The sequence below is a fragment of the Styela clava genome, chromosome 15, assembly GCF_964204865.1.
Source record: "Styela clava chromosome 15, kaStyClav1.hap1.2, whole genome shotgun sequence".
Lineage (NCBI taxonomy): Eukaryota > Metazoa > Chordata > Ascidiacea > Stolidobranchia > Styelidae > Styela > Styela clava.
This window is the reverse complement of record NC_135264.1, coordinates 13,201,985-13,220,519: the sequence shown is the minus strand read 5'-3', so window position 1 is coordinate 13,220,519 and position 18,535 is coordinate 13,201,985. Positions and strand designations below refer to the sequence as shown.

Here is an 18,535-nt window from a genome sequence, read left to right as displayed (position 1 = left end):
GTACAAACAAATTCAAAAATGGAACATGAAGTTATAATATATTACCCAGCATTTCAAAAATCACCGATTGCTTGACGTTTAAGAATGCTGAGTTTGTTTATGTCTATGTCGGGTCTTCGCTTTTTCTCATTCCTGTATTTGATTCTTCTGTTTTGAAACCAAACTTTTACTTGTGCATCTGTGAGTCTAAGCTTTTCAGCAAGTTCTCGTCTTTCAATTCCAACGATGTATTGTTGATTGTTGAACATATTTTCCAAATGTTCTGTTTGCTTTGGAGTAAAAACTGCTCTTGTTCTTTTTGTCTGACCTGACTTTTGAAGTCGAGGAGTTAACAAATTGTGATTATTTGGCAAGGAACAACCTTGGCCAACAAAGGCTATTGGCTCAATCGGGGCCTTTGGAATTGCTTGCTGGTGAGGCATCCAAATTTGTTGTTCAAGATGGTTCGATCCAAAATAGAAATAGGTATTGACACGCTTATATATATGACTGTAGCTTTCCGAGGGAAGCATTTCTTGATTGTTCATTGTTTTAGGTTGATCTGGAACGACAGTCTTAGTTTCAGCTCTTTGGTGTTGTGGTTTTTCGTAATTGTTAGTGCAGATTCCGCTTTCGTTTGCGTTTGTATTTGAAAATATTGAATCCTCGTTTTCTTCTGATGATGAAATACCAGAATCGAATGAATTATCTTTCTTTTTTTCTGGCTTCGAAAATTGAATAAGTTTTCTCTTTTTACTTGGGCTTTCCGTCGAATGCCCCAAAATGGCGTCTATCGTAAAGAGAGTAATTTTCTTCTTCTGATCAAGTTTGGTGTGCGTGGTTACCTCGGAGTATTTTAAGTTGCAGATCTGGGTGTCGTGTGTTTCTGCATTTGTGACTTTACTTTCTGTAACCTGTCCATCGGATAAATACTTTCTTTTTCTTGTACGAATATCTTCCAAATCTTCATCCCCGGCGTAATTAAAACGAACCAATGGCGTCCACCGTGCGTTTGAAATACATTGGTAAGGGTGGCGATAGGAAATCATTTCACAATCCTCAAACTTGTCTGGTTTTCAAAAAGAATAATATATATTTAATTCGTTTTTGTTGGTCATCTATATATATATTTTTTCACGATAACGGACAAAATTTGAGCTTTAATTGTGAATCTTATCAATGCCCGCTACGTGTGATCATGTTGTTATTAGTAACTGATTATCTTATCTAATATGATTACTCAATCTATACGCAGATAATTGATGATGGAATAGAATTTGACTTTGTTGTATAAGTTTGAAAATTATCAATACTACGTATTATCACGTTGTTATTACCTGATTAATAATAATAAGTTTCATTCATGTAACAAAACTATAATATATATGCTTTGATCATATTATCATGTATCTATGTTTAGAGACATCAGTCAGCTGACGATGATCAACACAGAACAGCCGTAACAGTTTCTTTAATTACGACAAATACGTATAACTCATTACGCTAATTTTAAAACAATCAGTCAAAGAGTCCAAATACATTTGGATAAGTCACTGCATCCGAATGTTGTTCATACATGTTGTAATGAGGTATATATATATATATATGTACACGCGTGTCGTAACTAGGGCTGGGCATTTTCGAATACCAGCAAATGTCAGAATCGAATACTTTTTTGAATCGAATCTCGAATACTTGGAAGATAATTGATTGTGTGTGACTTTCTCATTGGGATACTTAAAAAATATATTTTGATGGGTCTTCCAGGCACACAAACATAGAATCCACCACCCAGTCAGTTCGCCGAGTTGTCACACACAATAAGAAACTTGTTTCATCAATAGCCCACTTGAAAGAAAATATTTAAAAGTCAAAATTGTATTGCAAAAATAGCGCTCCAGTGAAAAAAAATTGTTTAATTCACACCGACCTTTGTCGAACAAATGGAAACAAGATGGCGGTGATTTAACATTTTTAAAATAAAATCAGAGCAAACCAAGACTTGTTGTTCATGCAAAATAGAAAAAGGCCTACGAAATACACAAAACCATTCCATCTAGTTTAGTATTATATAATGATATTTAGACAAAATGTTATCTACTGAAGGATTGAAACAGCGAAGGTATTCAAAGATTCATAATAAAATTTATTCTGCAGCGATGTGATTTGGTGAGATCATTGGAATAGGGTTATTGTAACTATGATCAAATCATATTTCACCTGTTTTGCTCCCACAATTTCAATGTCAATTCATCATATTCAATTCTCAGGCAGGAACTGTCCATCAATTGCAGAAATGAGATTTTACATCATAGTACACAAATACTGGCGCTATATCGAGACTGGTTCGACTGAATTACGTAAACCGGTTTCGGCAAAAATAAATTCTTGACGGATAATATAAAAATTATATCAAATGATTTGCGTACCTAATGTATTAAATTAGTTAGTTGATTTTGACTATCAATTTTGTATCTGTCATCCATTGGGTTGGCAACATTAGGCCCGCGGGCATGATCCGACTCGTCGTAGCAAATCATTTTTGTGTGTCTTCGTTCATGCTAGTGTGAACGGTGTTTTCGTTTCATAGCAACCGACGGGTTTGGTGTATTTCACCGTAGGCACATAACATGTGTGAAGTGTATGTGACCGCTATCCAGTGGTGGGATTCAGCCGGTTCGCACCGGTTCTATAGAATCGTCTCACGTAATTTTATGAGATCAGCGAACCGGTTAGCATTACATGAATTTTTGTAACAGAACCGCCTGAAAATTCGTATACAGCGGAATTAGTATACATTATGCAGCTGGAACTCGATCACTGTGTGCGTGTGTGACGATCTAAATTCGAAACCACGCCAATGTCGGTCAGCATACAAAAGTACAAAAAGACTTGGGCAATATACCAGCAAGCGATGAATACCAGTACGGTGCTGTAGAAAGTATGATACTATGATGAATTATGATAAGTTAGTTTTAGTTCTCGGCAGGGAAGAGATTGCATACCCCTGGATTTTATTCTATAGGCACACTCACTGATAAATGATTAAAGCAGATATTTTTTAAATATTACTCAACAATTTTATTTAATGAAACTTTCAGGCAAAAATAACTGTACAAACGATTTAAAAAAATAATAAAATTTTGCAACTTGAATGGATACTACAGAGAGATATATCTTAAGGTTCTCCAAACGCTTCACGTTTGAGGATATCGAGTTTTTTGGTTTCTTCTTCGGGTTCGCGCTTCTTCTCATTCCTATACCTAATTCTTCTATTTTGAAACCAAACTTTAACTTGCGCATCTGTCAGTCTGAGCTTTCTAGCAAGTTCTCGTCTTTCAATGCCAACAATGTATTGATGATTGCTGAACTCAATTTCCAAACGTTCCAATTGTTTTTGAGTAAATGTAGTTCTTGTCCTTTTAGTCTTTTCTGTTTTTTGAGATCTTGAAGTTGTTGAGTTTGGTCGGATTTCTTGGTCAACGAAAGCTATTGCTTGAATCGGTGCATATGACATAGCATGTTGATGTTTAGGAATCGAGTTTTGTTGCCTAAATCTGTTGAAGCCTTGATAAAAATAATGTACACCATTGATAGGCATATACATGTGATTTAAGCTTTCCGAGGCCGGTCGTATGTTTTCTATTTTGGGTCGGTGTAACTGTGGTTGAGCAGACTTAGAATTGACTGGTAGTTTTTGTTGTTCATTGGAATCTTTTATACAAATTCCGCTGTCGTCATTTGTACTAACAACAACCGATTCTTCATTTTCTCCAGATGACGAAAAACCCGAATCAATTGAATCATCTTTTCTATTTGTTGGATGTGTAAGTTGAAGTTTTCTCTTTTTTCTTGGGCTTTCCCCGGTCGAGTGTCCAAGTATTGAGTCTATGGTAAATAAAGTAATTTTCTTCTTTCTTTTGTCAGTGTCCACCTTAACGACTGGCTTTGACTGCTTTGGAACTTCAAAAATTTTGGCAACTTCAGTCCTCGGATTCACATATTTGGATTTCACGAGATCTGATCCTTCGTCTGATGAAAACTTTCTTTTTCTTGTTGTAATTTCTTCCAAATCTGCAATGCCAGCGTAATTATAACGAACGAATGGCGTTAATTGAGCATTCCATAGAGCTTGGTAAGGATGACGGTAGGAAATCATTTTGTAGTTGTTAATGTTGTCTTGTGTTCGTAATACAATAATCTAAATTTCTTTGGTATTAGTGCTTTTATATTCTTATTGTCGATAATAATCGTGATTGTAAATGGCTGTTCAGCTTATCAATAGCCCCGAACTGATAAACAGTTATCACGTGTGATCATGTTTCTAATAACTGACTAATAGTGTGCTTATCTTACATAATCAAATCAACATACTCTGTAGATAAGTGAACGATTATTTACATTTATCTTTTCTTTCATATCTGTATGATAAACATGAAATACATCTACTTTGATCATGTTACTAAAATTACTCTTATTTATCTGATCAATAAAACAACATCAAAATAGAGTCGGGTTCTAGATAGAGATCAGAGCCCCAAACATGCCTGAATTAATCTTTAAAAGCAGTAAACAGTCTGAACTGAATACTCCTCGAGCACACATATAGGCATACAGTGTTTATAGGACGACGTCTCTAAATACGCTAGAACAAAATCCAATGAGCCACAGTTATGGTGTTCATTTAGAATAGGCAAATCCTTAATTCTGTCGATACCAGAGGTCTCCAACTCAAAATATGTCATGAGCCACTTTTTGAACTTTATTGGCGACGCGAGTCGCAAACCAAGAAATTGGGTACAGAATTGATTCACAAAAAATAATTAAAGAAATCGGAATGTATTTGTTGAAATTACACTCGAATCTTACACCAAAGACATGAAAATTGGTTTGCTAGTCCTAAGACAGCATGCAAATGCTCGTCCGCTAGTCATGTGCGGAGGGCTGACTTGCTAACTTTCATAGTTGAAAAAACTGCTCGCGAATATAAGTACTACCAAATACGCAACTATGCGACGAGAGTGTCTAATTATCTTTGCAAACCGTTCTTCGGCCACAATGATCCGACCGAAACTCGTTCATTTTGTCTCAATGAAAATACCGTTTACAGTTTAATTATTAAAATAGAACAAAATATGAACTTGGTAAAGTGGAATAATGAGGGGAAATTTTTGTTTCACCTTTTACAGTTTGTCGGACCAGACTCTTGATGTTATACGACACGATAAAAGTTAGTCATAGTTGACATGTTACCATTTGAGTTTTTCATAGAAAAATCTCAACCATGACGCGGGCCGAAAAAAATTGCCTCGCGGGCCGCGTGTTGGAAACTTCTTGTCTATACCATAAGTACCTTTTCACTGTGATGTCATATCCATACTCCTTTCCACGATATTACGTTTATTTCCATTGAAAAACATTAGAAGCAAATAATATATAATAACTGTGGAAATAGCTATGAAAATGAAAAACATAAAAAGAAACAGCTAATAAAGAAACATATTTTACGAAAGGATCTCGTATGTTTTCTGCAAATCTAATATTTTCCCTGAATCATTGCATCAAAATATTCTACCATTATTTTCTCGAAATAACTCTTTGAAAATGGATTCCACCCTTCAAGGTGACTGACATGTCCTCCGCCATAAGTCATCACAAGGGCGACGTTCTCCGTTTGAGTAACTTCCATCTTTGGTAAACCTGAAAAGCGCAAAATGAACAAAGTCAAGTTATCTGGCGTAAACAAAATGACTGAGAACCAGACTATGAAGATTTTAGGGCACCCTAGAAGTGTATGTACCAATATGGAGGTGAATAATTTTGTTCGCCTACTTTACATCAAGTTGTTTAAAGAGAACCCTATGGGAAAGGGGTATATTCACCTGGCTAACACAGACAGTCCCCAAACTCGTAATAGAACTAAAATATTTTCAGTTCAACCGGAAAGCTCAAGGAAAATTGGAATAAAATTATGGCTTAACTCCAACCTGGTACATATACCACGGGAGTACCGATTTTAGTAATATAAATGCTGACAACAGTTTTGTCGAACAATCTGAAATCGCCTATATTATATTATATGCACACAAAGTTTTGTTATTAGACAATTGCAACCCCCATAATTGCTATAGGGCTTCACCCAGGGCACACGTAATTCAAAATTCGTTCTAGTTTGAAACATAAATACACCCGTTACCTCGTTCAGGTGAGAATGGGTCATCATTGGAATTGACGCAAAGTAAAGGTCGTTTTACATTTTCCATTTTATCTCCCCAAAAAATTGAATCATTGAAGTAGTCTTCAGTAGTTTTGTATCCAAAAACTGGAGCCGTAAAATGAGTGTCAAAGTCTCGGAGGAATGCGGATTTTTCCACTTTTTCATGGTCCACGACTGACTCAAAAACGTGACTATGACGTCGATAGTTTTCCTTCAAACCTTGAGTGACTTGGAAGTTTAGAAGTAACTTATTACTCCATAGCTCAAACTCTTCCATACAAATGGGAGGATGGAATGAGCATGCAAATAGCAGCCCTGCATCAATTCTGACGTCATCACCCCGCTCACTCATGTATCGTCCTACTATCAATGCTCCAAGTGAGGCGCCGATGCAATATAGTTTAGCATTTGGGAAACGTTCATGAACTACATCGACAAGTGTTGCCAAGTCAGACGTATGTGTTGCGCAATGTGTCTTTGGTGTCTGAAAGTTAACGAATTTTAAACGCAAATACTGTACAAGAAAAGTGAATTAGGAAGTGTATTTTGAAATTTTTTAAATTATTTCGTTAATGGTGGATGGTTACATAATCATGCGCTAAAACAGTGCAGGGCACTGATCTTTGAACTAAGTAATTACGTGCTTATGGTACTGACGGCTTTGACGCCATTCAAAGGGCAAACGGGTACGTTAACGACGGACGTGGTATGGCAGAAGTCGCAGACATATTTATTCAGCAGGGAGGTAAATAGATAAATAGCTTGATAGATATTGTATAGCAAACACACATACTGTTGATTTTGCTTTTCTATCAACGAATTACTCGGCTTAACAGAAATTGAATGCTGTCATATTCATTTTTTGCATGCTATTTTATCATGGGCGATAGCAATTTCGGTTATAAATTGTAACAATGTAAGACTAAATCTCTAAACAGAAAATCACAACTTACTTTTAGTTTCAAGTTTCCAAGTCCTCTGTAAATTAAGACGACAACTCGGAATCCCCTTTCAACTAAACAAAGAGTCATTGATTTAATATATCCGGATTCAGGCGTTGATGATAAACCCGGAACAATTATTATTGTCGGCCTCGTACTTGGTTCCGAATATTGAGAACTTGATTTATTGTGACACCAGTCAACACCAAATATCCCACCGTCGTCGGCATGAAGTATTTCTCTCTTTAATTCCAGGTGTCCAACACAAGGAACGAAGTAACGTATGATCGTTATTGCTCTTGCCCCAGGACACCAATACAACGGCATGTACGGGTGTCTTAATGTTGAGATATGTCTTTCCAAAAACTTATCGAGTTTGGTATTCTTTTTACATGCCACCAAAGGAATTTTACCATAATTTGACCAATATTTGTGCCAATATAATATTCCACAGCACGCTATCAAACATATTGCCCAACCCACAACGCCTGAAAGCGAAGAGAAAATAGCGAATACCACAAAAACATAAACTGCCCAAGAAGAATTTTCGGCTCGTTTACAATTTGAAGCATTCATTGTTGCAAGTACGGCAGCGATTACGTCCACAGCCCGAACAAAAATAGTATTTGAAGTATAGTACCGGTACATACAGCAATTTGAAGTCTTACTGTAAAACCGCGACCATGAATTACAGTAATCTGTTAATTTGTAACAATGATGCGCAAATATAGATCAGCACGCGCGGTTGCGTTTATCAAACGTGTTAAAGTGGCGCAGAAAACATGATATTGAAAACATACCCTAATGAGCAAATTGTGTACAATAACGTCGCACAGACATGGAATGAACGTTACACCCCTAGGTCTATACGCCAGATATTGCACAGATCAAAGTTCGTTCACAATGGCCGCAAAATTTCATACTTGCGTTGCAAATGTGAGGTATTTGGACTTTGGACAGAATCCACATAATTCTACTATTACCTGAAAGAGTATGCGCTTTTTATGAATCAAAAACTCAATTATTTACTATAAATTTCTTCGGTCGTTCCACATTTGAATGTTTGTGACGCAGGATTTCGTAGGGTGCACGAAGACTACTCAAAATATTTCGCTGTCAGAATTACTTTCGTTGGTCGCCAATGTCATAGTTAAAAAAATATTCATATATAAATCAGGGGAAAATGACGAAAAAATTCAATTCTGTCAAAATTGTGATTCTAAACTGAGTAACGTGACTAAGTCTCGTCTCCGATCATCCATGGCTTGTTCTCGGCGAATAGCAATTCCTACATTTAAAATGAATATATTCATATAAAGATTTAATGTGCGTTGAATTGATTATAAAATGAATGATGGCCATATAAAAATTTCTCGAACTTTATCTCTGAAAGGTTTATGAATGTCTTGGGCAATTTCAGTCATTTCGAGAATACTCAGAATATTCGAGTATTTTTGGGATTTCAAATAATTTTTGGAAATGAAATTGATGAAGGTCAAGTTTGGTTCTGGTTTAAGACGCCTAAATATGCATCTGGCATATATAAAAGGGTGACCTTTCATCTACAGCTTCCATCAGTATAGTTGGGCGCTATTCCCATAGGCGCTTCCACCGTGTTCACTTTAAGCCTCGGGTGAGACCTACTGAGCAGCGCATTCACTATGCGCTTCACATTTGAGGAATCTGCACAATTTGCATATATTTGTGTCACAACGAGTGATAGGTATTTCGATTTGATCTTGAATCCTAGCAAAAGCCTTGGCTATTAGTTCCTCTAACTCACGGTCATTTTGAGTGTCTTCCGGATATTAAGTTTATCCCGGATATATTGCGGGTAACTTACTCGCAGACTCGAGTTGTGACAAATTAAGCGAAAGCTTCAAAAAATCACCAGTTTGCGGAGAACACAGTAGTGTGGCAGACTTTACTGGTCACGTGATTCCTAATAACCAATGAAAAAGCATCTTCATTTTGCGACCTCCTCCGCTTTTTGTTTCTTTATTATAATCAAGCTTTTTTCTTGCCACGTCAGTATTTGTCTGCGCCAAGGCGGTCTTTTCAAATTTGACGCTGTCGGGTGAGCATTGTTTTTATATTTGGTAATTTTGACTTTATTTTGTCATGATTTATGGGAATCGTTTGTCGCTAATTCTCTTATATTCTAACTTTTGTATTATCTTGCAGTCATTTTATATATTTTTTTATAGCCATACTAACGCAGCTAAACTAAACTTAGGCCTACCATTATTGATTTACGACGGAGTGGATCTAAATCGGAAGATGCAATGATTACTAAAGACCTTTTACTTCAGTTAGGCCATAGCACAGTACTAACTGATTCTTGGTGTGTAATTATTGAACCAGAGACGACGGCGTAAACAAATGGAGGCGATCGAGAACAAGGAAATGTTCTTGTTAGAACAAGTGAGCATCGTAAGTACATTCAAATGCTTCAAATAGATTTTAGATTTACTGATAAAGTTGTTTCTATGCTTTTATGCTATAACGGAGTTTTACCTAAATTGGGTTGTATGTTACCTAAATCGTGTAGTTTCGGTAATACCTCTATCATTTTGTCCGCCTTTCACGACTTGACGTGCATCATTGTGTCGTTATCGTGTGCATTACTTTATAATCATTTTCAGTCTTTACAGTTACAAATAATGAATACAGTTAAAGTAAACTTAGTCGTAGGGTTGTGGATCCAATTGGAAATGAGTGGCGTAAATAAATAGAGGTTATCAAACAAATAAGAATTGTAAGTATATTTGAATTCGCGTTTTTTTACCTTTCTGCTCATTCTAATTAACCTATTTTAGCTTGTTGTTGCACATTCATCGTACTGTATTTTCAACCGCATTTATCCAAACTATTAACAGATGTAAACAATCTTCAAATGTTGATATCGGCAACTGCTGGAGTGGAACAGGTGATGCGAACTTTAAAATAAGTTGAGACTGTGGAATTCGGTTGAGATTGATGACTACATATATGTGTTGAATAAAAACCTTGCCGAAGAAGCGGTTATTCGGGAATGTTCGGCCATTTTGAAGATATTTGACTGTAATATTTCGTCATTTTTCTTATGCAGACTGTTTGTTTCATTATTATATTCCCATCTTTTGCAACGCACTGCCTTTTTCGATGATTCATATCATCATATTTACCTCGGTGTTTAATTTCGTTACATCCAATTTCTATTTTCCTTACAGTTACACTAATGTAGTTAAAACTAAAACTAGGCCTTTGATATATTTGAATTGGATTGCAAGTTCTGATAATTGTTGTTCATTTTCTGAATTTATGACTTTACGAAGGCGTAGGCGAAGCGAGTGTATCAAGAAGTAATAAGGTAAGTGATTACTTTTACAATCAAAATTAACAATTAAATTACAACTGATTAATGCGTTCCTGCCTACTATAATAGAGTATAAAATACTTGATTAAATACTAACCAAGAATCGTGATATCATGTATTAAGTATAATTTTCAATTCTGAACTTATTAAATGTATTTTACGTATGACGTACTTTACAGACTCATCGCTTTTATTTAATATATTCAAGTTTTTTGATCTGTGCCAAAAAATCCACTAGATCCAAGTCGCCATCGTCAGGTAAAAACGGTTAATTCATTATTTATTCTGATTTGGCTCTTTAAATGAGTTGACTGCATCTGAGTGTCGCTCATCCTTTCATATCCCATCACGTTGATTTCCCTAACAACATTTTAAGTTCTTCACATCTATCACAGCTATACTAAACTAAAAATAGATCTAAATCACTGCTAATTTAAATTACTACAAATTGGAAATGCCGTGATGAGTTCTGAACTTTTTAAATTGGAACGAAAATAGCAGATGAGACAAACACAACTAAGGTGTCGATCACGGATTAATAAGGTAACCGTATAATTCTTACGGATTTTTCCCCTTTTTACACCACTAAATTGTTACCTTACGTTTCATTTATATCTTCAGTTTTTACAGTTAATATAACCAATGCAGTTAAAAGTAAATTTAGTATAGAATAGGGATTCAATTGTAAATTTATCGTTTTTTTTTACGTTTCTGCTTATTCGAATCACCCTGCCCCAGCTTTCGTACCTTGCACTTGAGTGAACAAACTTAATGTTGATATCGGAAACTGCTGGATAGCAACAGAAAATGGGAACTTAGTTGAGACTGTGGAATTGATGACTTTATATGTGCTGAATATAAATCTTAAAGAAAGAATTTGTTTTTACTATTCCAAAGGCAACATATTTGACTGTAATATATATTTGTCATTTCAACGGCGATCATGAATTGGTATCACGTTTTTTGCAAAATCTTGATTGTGTGTTTCTTTACTTTTTCTTGCCGTCTTATTTCGTCGACTTATTGTTAATTGGCTACGTCTGCTTCACACTACATTTTAGATTTACTGATAGTTGTTTCTATGATTGCCGTAACGGCTCTTTACTTATATTGTATATTTCGTGTAGTTTCGTGTACATCTACCGTTCTTTCAGTCTCTACGTGCATCATTGTTTTGCAAACGTTTGTATTACGTTACAATCATCTTCTGTGATTTTCATACTCTTTACAGTTACAAATAACAAATGCAGTTACAGTAGATTTAGTCTAAGAGTTTTGAATTCAATTGGAAATGAGTGACGTAAATGAATAGAGGATATCAAACAAATAAGAATTGTAAGTATATTTGAATTTAAGTTTTTTTTTACTTTTCTGCTGTTTTAACCGACCTATTTTAACTTGTTGTTGCGTATTCATCGTACTGTATTTTCATCCGCATTTATCCAACCTATTAACAGATGTAAACAATCTTCAAATGTTGATATCGGCAACTGCTGGAGTGGAACAGGTGATGCGAACTTTAAAATAAGTTGAGACTGTGGAATTAGGTTGAGATTGATGACTACATATATGTGTTAAATAAAAACCTTGCCGAAGAAGCGGTTATTCGCGAATGTTTGGCCATTTTGAAGATATTTGACTGTAATATTTTGTCATTTTTCTTCTGCAGACTGTTTGTTTCATTATTATATTCCCATCTTTTGCCACGCACTGCTTTTTTCGATGATTCATATCATCATATTTACCTCGGTGTTTAATTTTGTTACATCCAATTTCTATTTTCTTTACAGTTACACTAATGTAGTTAAACTAAACCTAGGTCTTTGATATATATGAATTGGATTGCAAGTTCTGATAATTCTTGTTCATTTTCTGAATTTATGACTCTACGAAGGCTTAGGCGAAGCGAGTGTATCAAGAAGTAATAAGGTAAGTGATTACTTTTACAATCAAAATTAACAATTAAATTACCACTGATTAATGCGTTCCTGCCTACTATAATAGAGTATAAAATACTTGATTAAATACTAACCAAGAATCGTGATATCATGTATTGAGTATAATTTTAAATTCCAAACTTGTTAAATGTTGACGTATTTTACAGGCTCATCTTTTTTTGATCTGTGCCAAAAAAAAATCCACTAGATACAAGCCACCATCGTCAGGTAAGAACGGTTAATTCATTATTTATTCTGATTTTGCTTTTTAAATGAGTTGACTGCATCTGAGTGTCGCTCATCCTTTCATATCCCATCACGTTGATTTTCCTAACATTTTAAGTTCTTTACATCTATTACAGCTACACTAAATTAAAATTAGATCTAAATAACTGCTAATTTAAATTACTACAAATTGGAAATGCCGTGATGAGTTCTGATTTTTTTTTAAATTGGAACGAAAATAGCAGATGTGATAAACACAAACCAAGGTGTCGATCAAGGATTAATAAGGTAACCGTATAATTCTTACGGATTTTTCCCCTTTTTACACCAGTAAATTGTTACACTACGTTTCATTTATATCTTCAGTTTTTACAGTTAATATAACCAATGTAGTTGAAAGTAAATTTAGTATAGAATAGGGATTCAATTGTAAATTTATCGTTTTTTTTTACGTTTCTGCATATTCGAATCACCCTGCCTCAGCTTTCGTACCTTGCACTTACTGGAGTGAACAAACTTAATGTTGATATCGGAAACTGCTGGATAGCAACAGAAAATGGGAACTTAGTTGAGACTGTGGAATCGATGACTTTATATGTGCTGAATATAAACTTTGAAGAAAGAATTTGTTTGGCTATTTCAAAGGTAACATATTTTATTGTAATATTTTTTTTTCATTTCAACGGCAATCATTAATTGGTGTCACGCTCTTTGCAAAATCTTAATTGTGTGTTTCTTTACTTTTTCTTGCCGTCTTATTTCGTCTACTTATTGTTAATTGTCTACGACTCTACCCTGTTTCACTTACTCTTCTGTATACTTGAAACGTTGTATTTTGCAGCTAATTTTTATCTTTTTATAGATATGCTAATATAGTTGAATTGAACTAAGCAGGCCTTTACTGAAACATTTGAGCGAATTCTGATAGCAAATTCTTAGATTTTTACTTTTCATTTTCTGAATCAGACTACGAAAGAATATGCGAACGGAGGCGATAATGAAGTAATAAGGTGATTATTTGAATTTTTACGATCATGAAATTAGTTTACGACATTTGGTTGACAGAAATTTGTAATACAACCAAGAATTATGATATCATGTCTTTGTATATTTCTTTTCGATCCAAAAGCGATTAAATCTCGATTCTTATGCGGGCACTTCTTGCTCGTCGGTCTTTTTTAGATTACCGCGACCGTCAGGTAGCAACGGTTTATTAAATTTTTTTTCTAATAATTGTGAATCTGTGTCTTGTTATATTCTCACACTTGGCTCCATTTAACAAAATATCACGTTTTATATTACAGCTATATTATTATACTATAGACTAAAATTATACCTAGATTACTCTTTGAATTTTTATTACTACTACAAACTGAAAATGGAGTCCGAAGATGTGAAACGAAAACAAGATGCGACGAACACAAACCAAAGATTATTCAATACTATTGAAATGTATGATTTTCATTCAGGATACCAAGGAGGATTAATGAGGTAACTTAAATTTTATACGGTAATAAAGTTCAAGATAACAGCGTGCCAAAAAGATTTTTACCGTTTTTTTTTTTATGACGCTTGATGATGAATATTATGTTTAATTCGAACAAAATTCAATATATTCAGTATTCATTATTATTGAGCAGTTTTGTTACCAGAGTTTATCGACCAAAAATAAAAATTTACCGCTGTACTCTTTTACGATTTTGCCACCTTATATTTCAGGCGGAGTCTCTCCAACATGTGAAAAAACTCATCACATTCCACGTTGAAACATTTAACAGCAAATTAAAGGTAATTATATTTATATCGTTTTATATCCGGAAAAATTCTTAAACTCTTAAGTGTAAGCGATCTTGTTACTATTACTGGAATAGCTTATAAATTTGTCTAATCTAAGATTTAATATCGGGTGTTTCGGCACCATTTGAACATTGGTGAATAGTATTAATTACCCGTGATGTTACAATTTAATTACAGGTATAAAGAGGTGGTCGAAACTTAACGTTTGATGTTCGATATTGCCACAACTCGATGGTAATGTGGTCGCTTCAATAAACGGACAGGTTTGTTTTTTCATTTTATTGAAAGATAAAAAACGTATCAGAACTTCATTGTAATGCAAAGGTTTTACTTTCGCGAATGCATTAATGTATGCGTATGTAACGTATGATTTAGTTGCCAGTGTGTTACAACAGACTAGATTGTATGTTATTCAATAATTTTTACGATTGTATTTAAAAGCTAGTATCACGTTTTTATCTTGATTGCTTAGAATATTGCTTTATATTCATAGCACTGAATTTCTTGCGGATTTTTCACCTTTTTACATCACTAAAGTAATTGTTACATTACGTTTCTGTTATATTTTAGGCCTATCAAGAATGCCACAAGCGAGATTGAAGAAACACGTGATCACTTATCACGAACATATTTGCACTGGGTATGCTTCATTTTACTACAATAAATCTAATTCACTAATTTACATCGAAATCAGAAATGTATCTCCGGATTTCAACATTTGAATAAGTGATCCTATGGACGCCACCATGAATTTAAGAGGGGTTAGAGTATTGCCGTATCACACAAGTAATTGCCGCGATTACTCCACTCTGGGATGAATACATTTTGGATACGAGCATTCAAAATGTTTCAGGAGTTGCGGCAAAATGAAAGACCTACTGCTCAGAAATCTCTACTAATCGGATTTTTTGCGATCTCGCAAATCCATCAAATTTGAGTTTCCATTTCAAGGTGTCTCTTTTAAAAATATCCATAAGCTTCCGATGAAATGGCAATGAGTAAAATTTATAATGGTATATTGATTGACTTGTTACGAATTCGAGAGAAAAATGATTGCAGGATGGCCGTATTTTAATAATGGACAACTGACCGCTTCAGTGACTGTGGTGTAGTTGGTTGAGCGTAATGTGTTCCGTTGGTACACCATAATTAGATAGTTTGCTACTATATATGTCTAAAATAGCTTTTTAATAACGCTCTCGGTACTCCTATAAAAATTTATGGTATTTTTGTTTTATTTTTAGTATTTTGTAACACCGCTTTCAAATATGTCGACTAAAACTAATTTATTTCGTTTCAGAAATAATAAACTAAAAGAAGAAATATCACTGACTTTGAACATAACTGAGCTGCGTTTGTGACACATGGAGCTGCATTACTGAAAGTAAGTTTAATCATAACAATTAAAGCTTGCGAAAAACCGCATCTCGTGGTCGTAGTGGAACGTAAACATGACATGGTCAAACTACGGCGCCCGCGGGCCAATTACGTCACTTTGAGTACTTTAATCTGGCCCGCCTGGTGCTGCCACAATCAATGCAAAACCAAATGTTGGATCATTTTTTATTACAATTTGTACTTTTCTCATTCCTTCCATAACTTGCTTGCTTTCGGAGTTGTAATTTATCATCATGGAAAAATGCCGCAATAAGATTCGCTGTATATCTCAAGGAATTTGTTAAGATCGCGTTTATATTTAGTTTGGGCACGAGGCTTTCATTTTGTAACACTGTAAATATTGTTCATAAAATGTAACACGTCGCACGCACGAACCTTCCACATCATTCAATTTATATTTTTCTTCAACGTAATCGATACCCAGACATGTTTCACCGCTACCCCCGTTTGATCCCTCTCGAGGCCCATAGCACAGGAGAAGGGATCCCCAGTTTTGACGGCTCTCATATACACAATGTGCAAGTTTTCATCACGTGTCGAACTAATCCCCAATTCATTTTAGATATCAACAAAGAAAAACCTTGATCATGGAAGAAAAATTTCTTCGAACTTCGAAACTGCAAACTGAACTGAGTGATTTTGCGTGAACCATTCCAGTATCATGCAACATAGCTATATTCTTATACTGATACGCGGAGAATCTTTAGTTTCAAGAACTAAGAACTGCATTGACATTTACCGGAAAAGGTGGCAAAAACGCTGCTACCCTGTTGAAAATTGAATTATTTTGAATTAATGTTTAAAATACTTATTCATAACCCTAGCAGACAGTATCGAATCTTCCATAGTAGCAGACAGTATTCGCTGGGCCAATATTTAAATTTATCACTCAAAACCAAGATTCATCTCAGAGTAGAAGCTGTCTCAGAAATGACGAGAGGTACTTTATCTGTATAAATTAGTAATAAGTTCCATAACCGTCAGTAAATACTGATCAACGTGAAGCATTTGCATATGATTTATATAAATAACGTTTTCTAACAGATCCCAAAGATAGCCATATATATTGATGATCCCTCGTGAATAGCTCCGTGTGAATTTTAATAAATGTAAAGCAATGCTCTTCAGATGCTAATGGAGTTAAATCCGCGCTGTGGTACCCACACATTCTTATAGATTTTGAATTCGGAACCGGGGTTAAAATTTTAAAACTAAAAAGAACCCAAGTTGACTAATCTTAAATATATATTTAATTGGGGGCTCCCAAGTATGCGAACCAAGATGGCGGACATCGGAATGTAATATGTGTACTAGGTTAGGGTTAGGCCATAATTTTAGGTATAAATACTACGGGAGGCTCTTGGCTAGTCGTCGAACTGATAATAAAACTAAAATAAGGAAAATTGGAAAAAAATTATCGCCTAACCCTAACCTATTACCCATGTTACGTTCCGATGTCCGCCATCTTGGTTCGCATACTTCGGGAGCACCTTTAATTGAAATTGATTAAACGCTTGTAAGTTATCAAAGTTGAGTGCGGAGTCGATTTATTAGTCGGAGACTTTAATCGGACCCGGTTATGTCCCGTTGTATCTCGTAAAAATAAAATTTTATCATTATTGCAATTATGTAAATAAATAATACCAATTCTTTTTTAAATATAATTTTTGCTGTGTTTTTCCAATACTGTATTGTCAACCCTTATTTTAACGACAATGTTTTGTGAATAGGTAAATCATAAATTCATTATGCTCTATATGTTATGTATGACCTTTCCAACTTATTATTTGTATCAATTTTTGCCAAAATTGAGATGTTTTTCTGGTGATCTTGAACTTGATTTGTGTTTTTATTTTTTATTTCTTTTCTGTAACTTGTTCTCGGAGTAATAAAAATATTTTAAATGATTCCTGAATCTTACAGCGAGTATAGGTTTGACAGGCAGAAACTAAACTAATCAGACCCAAGGGCAGGCAGGCCAGGGTGCGGGCTGGAGCGAGCGCGGCGGTGCGGGCTGCCGGGGCCCGCGGGCGCGCCGCCCAGAAAATTCTGAAATATCATCCTCGGCCGAAGATGAATTATTATGTTCGGACATGTATGGCCCAGAGATAATATCGCAAATTTTGGGGAAATTTATCTTTGGCCACACTTGGCCATAGATAAATAAAATTTTGCGAAATAAATATCTTTGGCCACGCTTGATCGATGATAATTACTCAGATTTTCAATTTTTTAAGGGTTAGACCTTGGATTTTTATCGATTTCGCCATTTTCATCGGATATTTGTTATTTTCAAGGATTAGACATTAGAATTTTGTCCTTTTCTGCTGTTTTCATCGAATAATTGGTGTCATACTTTTATTTACGGATTTCGATATTTCTGTTTATCTAAAAAGACTTCAACGGATTCGAACTTAAGACATAAGTATAGCTTGAAATGCGCTTAACCACTAGACCACAGCAATGTTGATTTCTAAACGTTTTAACCCTAATACTTATCTATCAAAGGGGGTAATCAACCTCATTCCGGAGTATTCGTGCCCACACCTTTTGATAGATAAGTATTAGAGTTGAAACATTTAGGAATCGACATTGCTGTGGTGTAGTGGTTGAGCGCAAATCGCATATCAAGTTAAGCTCAAGTCCTAAGTTCGATTCCAATACATACTTTTAAAATAATTCT

The 18,535-nt window shown here is 35.0% G+C and overlaps 3 protein-coding genes and 1 long non-coding RNA gene across 4 annotated transcripts; 1 reads left to right on the top strand and 3 right to left on the bottom strand.

The window, feature by feature from the left end:
* Positions 1-53: 53 nt before the first annotated feature.
* On the bottom strand, positions 54-1,028 carry LOC120334509 (uncharacterized). The gene has a single exon (XM_039402018.2). It carries the CDS (start codon positions 1,026-1,028, stop codon positions 54-56), a length of 975 nt encoding a protein of 324 aa, XP_039257952.2.
* Positions 1,029-3,054: 2,026 nt separating this feature from the next.
* Positions 3,055-4,144, bottom strand: LOC120334357 (uncharacterized). The gene has a single exon (XM_039401856.2). The coding sequence runs from the start codon at positions 4,136-4,138 to the stop codon at positions 3,158-3,160; it is 981 nt and encodes a 326-aa protein (XP_039257790.2). The 5' UTR covers positions 4,139-4,144; the 3' UTR covers positions 3,055-3,157.
* Positions 4,145-5,396: 1,252 nt separating this feature from the next.
* Positions 5,397-7,881, bottom strand: LOC120334428 (phospholipase ABHD3-like). The gene is made up of 3 exons (XM_039401939.2): positions 7,150-7,881; positions 6,176-6,680; positions 5,397-5,679 (listed from the first exon to the last, which is right to left on the bottom strand). The coding sequence occupies exons 1-3, from the start codon at positions 7,783-7,785 to the stop codon at positions 5,516-5,518; spliced, it is 1,305 nt and encodes a 434-aa protein (XP_039257873.2). The 5' UTR covers positions 7,786-7,881; the 3' UTR covers positions 5,397-5,515.
* Positions 7,882-9,053: 1,172 nt separating this feature from the next.
* LOC120334665 (uncharacterized) lies at positions 9,054-17,698 on the top strand. The gene is made up of 11 exons (XR_013468993.1): positions 9,054-9,570; positions 9,783-9,895; positions 10,017-10,066; positions 10,350-10,489; positions 10,891-11,038; positions 13,141-13,302; positions 14,377-14,445; positions 14,632-14,717; positions 15,025-15,094; positions 15,755-15,838; positions 16,415-17,698. It is a non-coding gene; the product is annotated as an uncharacterized LOC120334665 (long non-coding RNA).
* Positions 17,699-18,535: the final 837 nt, after the last annotated feature.

What these genes read in the sequence shown, in the direction of transcription:
- LOC120334509 (XM_039402018.2), bottom strand. Translation starts at nt 1,028, where the DNA reads ATGATTTCCTATCGCCACCCTTACCAATGTATTTCAAACGCACGGTGG.
- LOC120334357 (XM_039401856.2), bottom strand. Translation starts at nt 4,138, where the DNA reads ATGATTTCCTACCGTCATCCTTACCAAGCTCTATGGAATGCTCAATTA.
- LOC120334428 (XM_039401939.2), bottom strand. Translation starts at nt 7,785, where the DNA reads ATGTACCGGTACTATACTTCAAATACTATTTTTGTTCGGGCTGTGGAC. An exon ending in TTGGAAACTTGAAACTAAAA is followed by an intron (nt 6,681 to 7,149) that starts GTAAGTTGTGAT and finishes GTTAACTTTCAG; the next exon opens with ACACCAAAGACACATTGCGC. An exon ending in CCCATTCTCACCTGAACGAG is followed by an intron (nt 5,680 to 6,175) that starts GTAACGGGTGTA and finishes TGCGCTTTTCAG; the next exon opens with GTTTACCAAAGATGGAAGTT.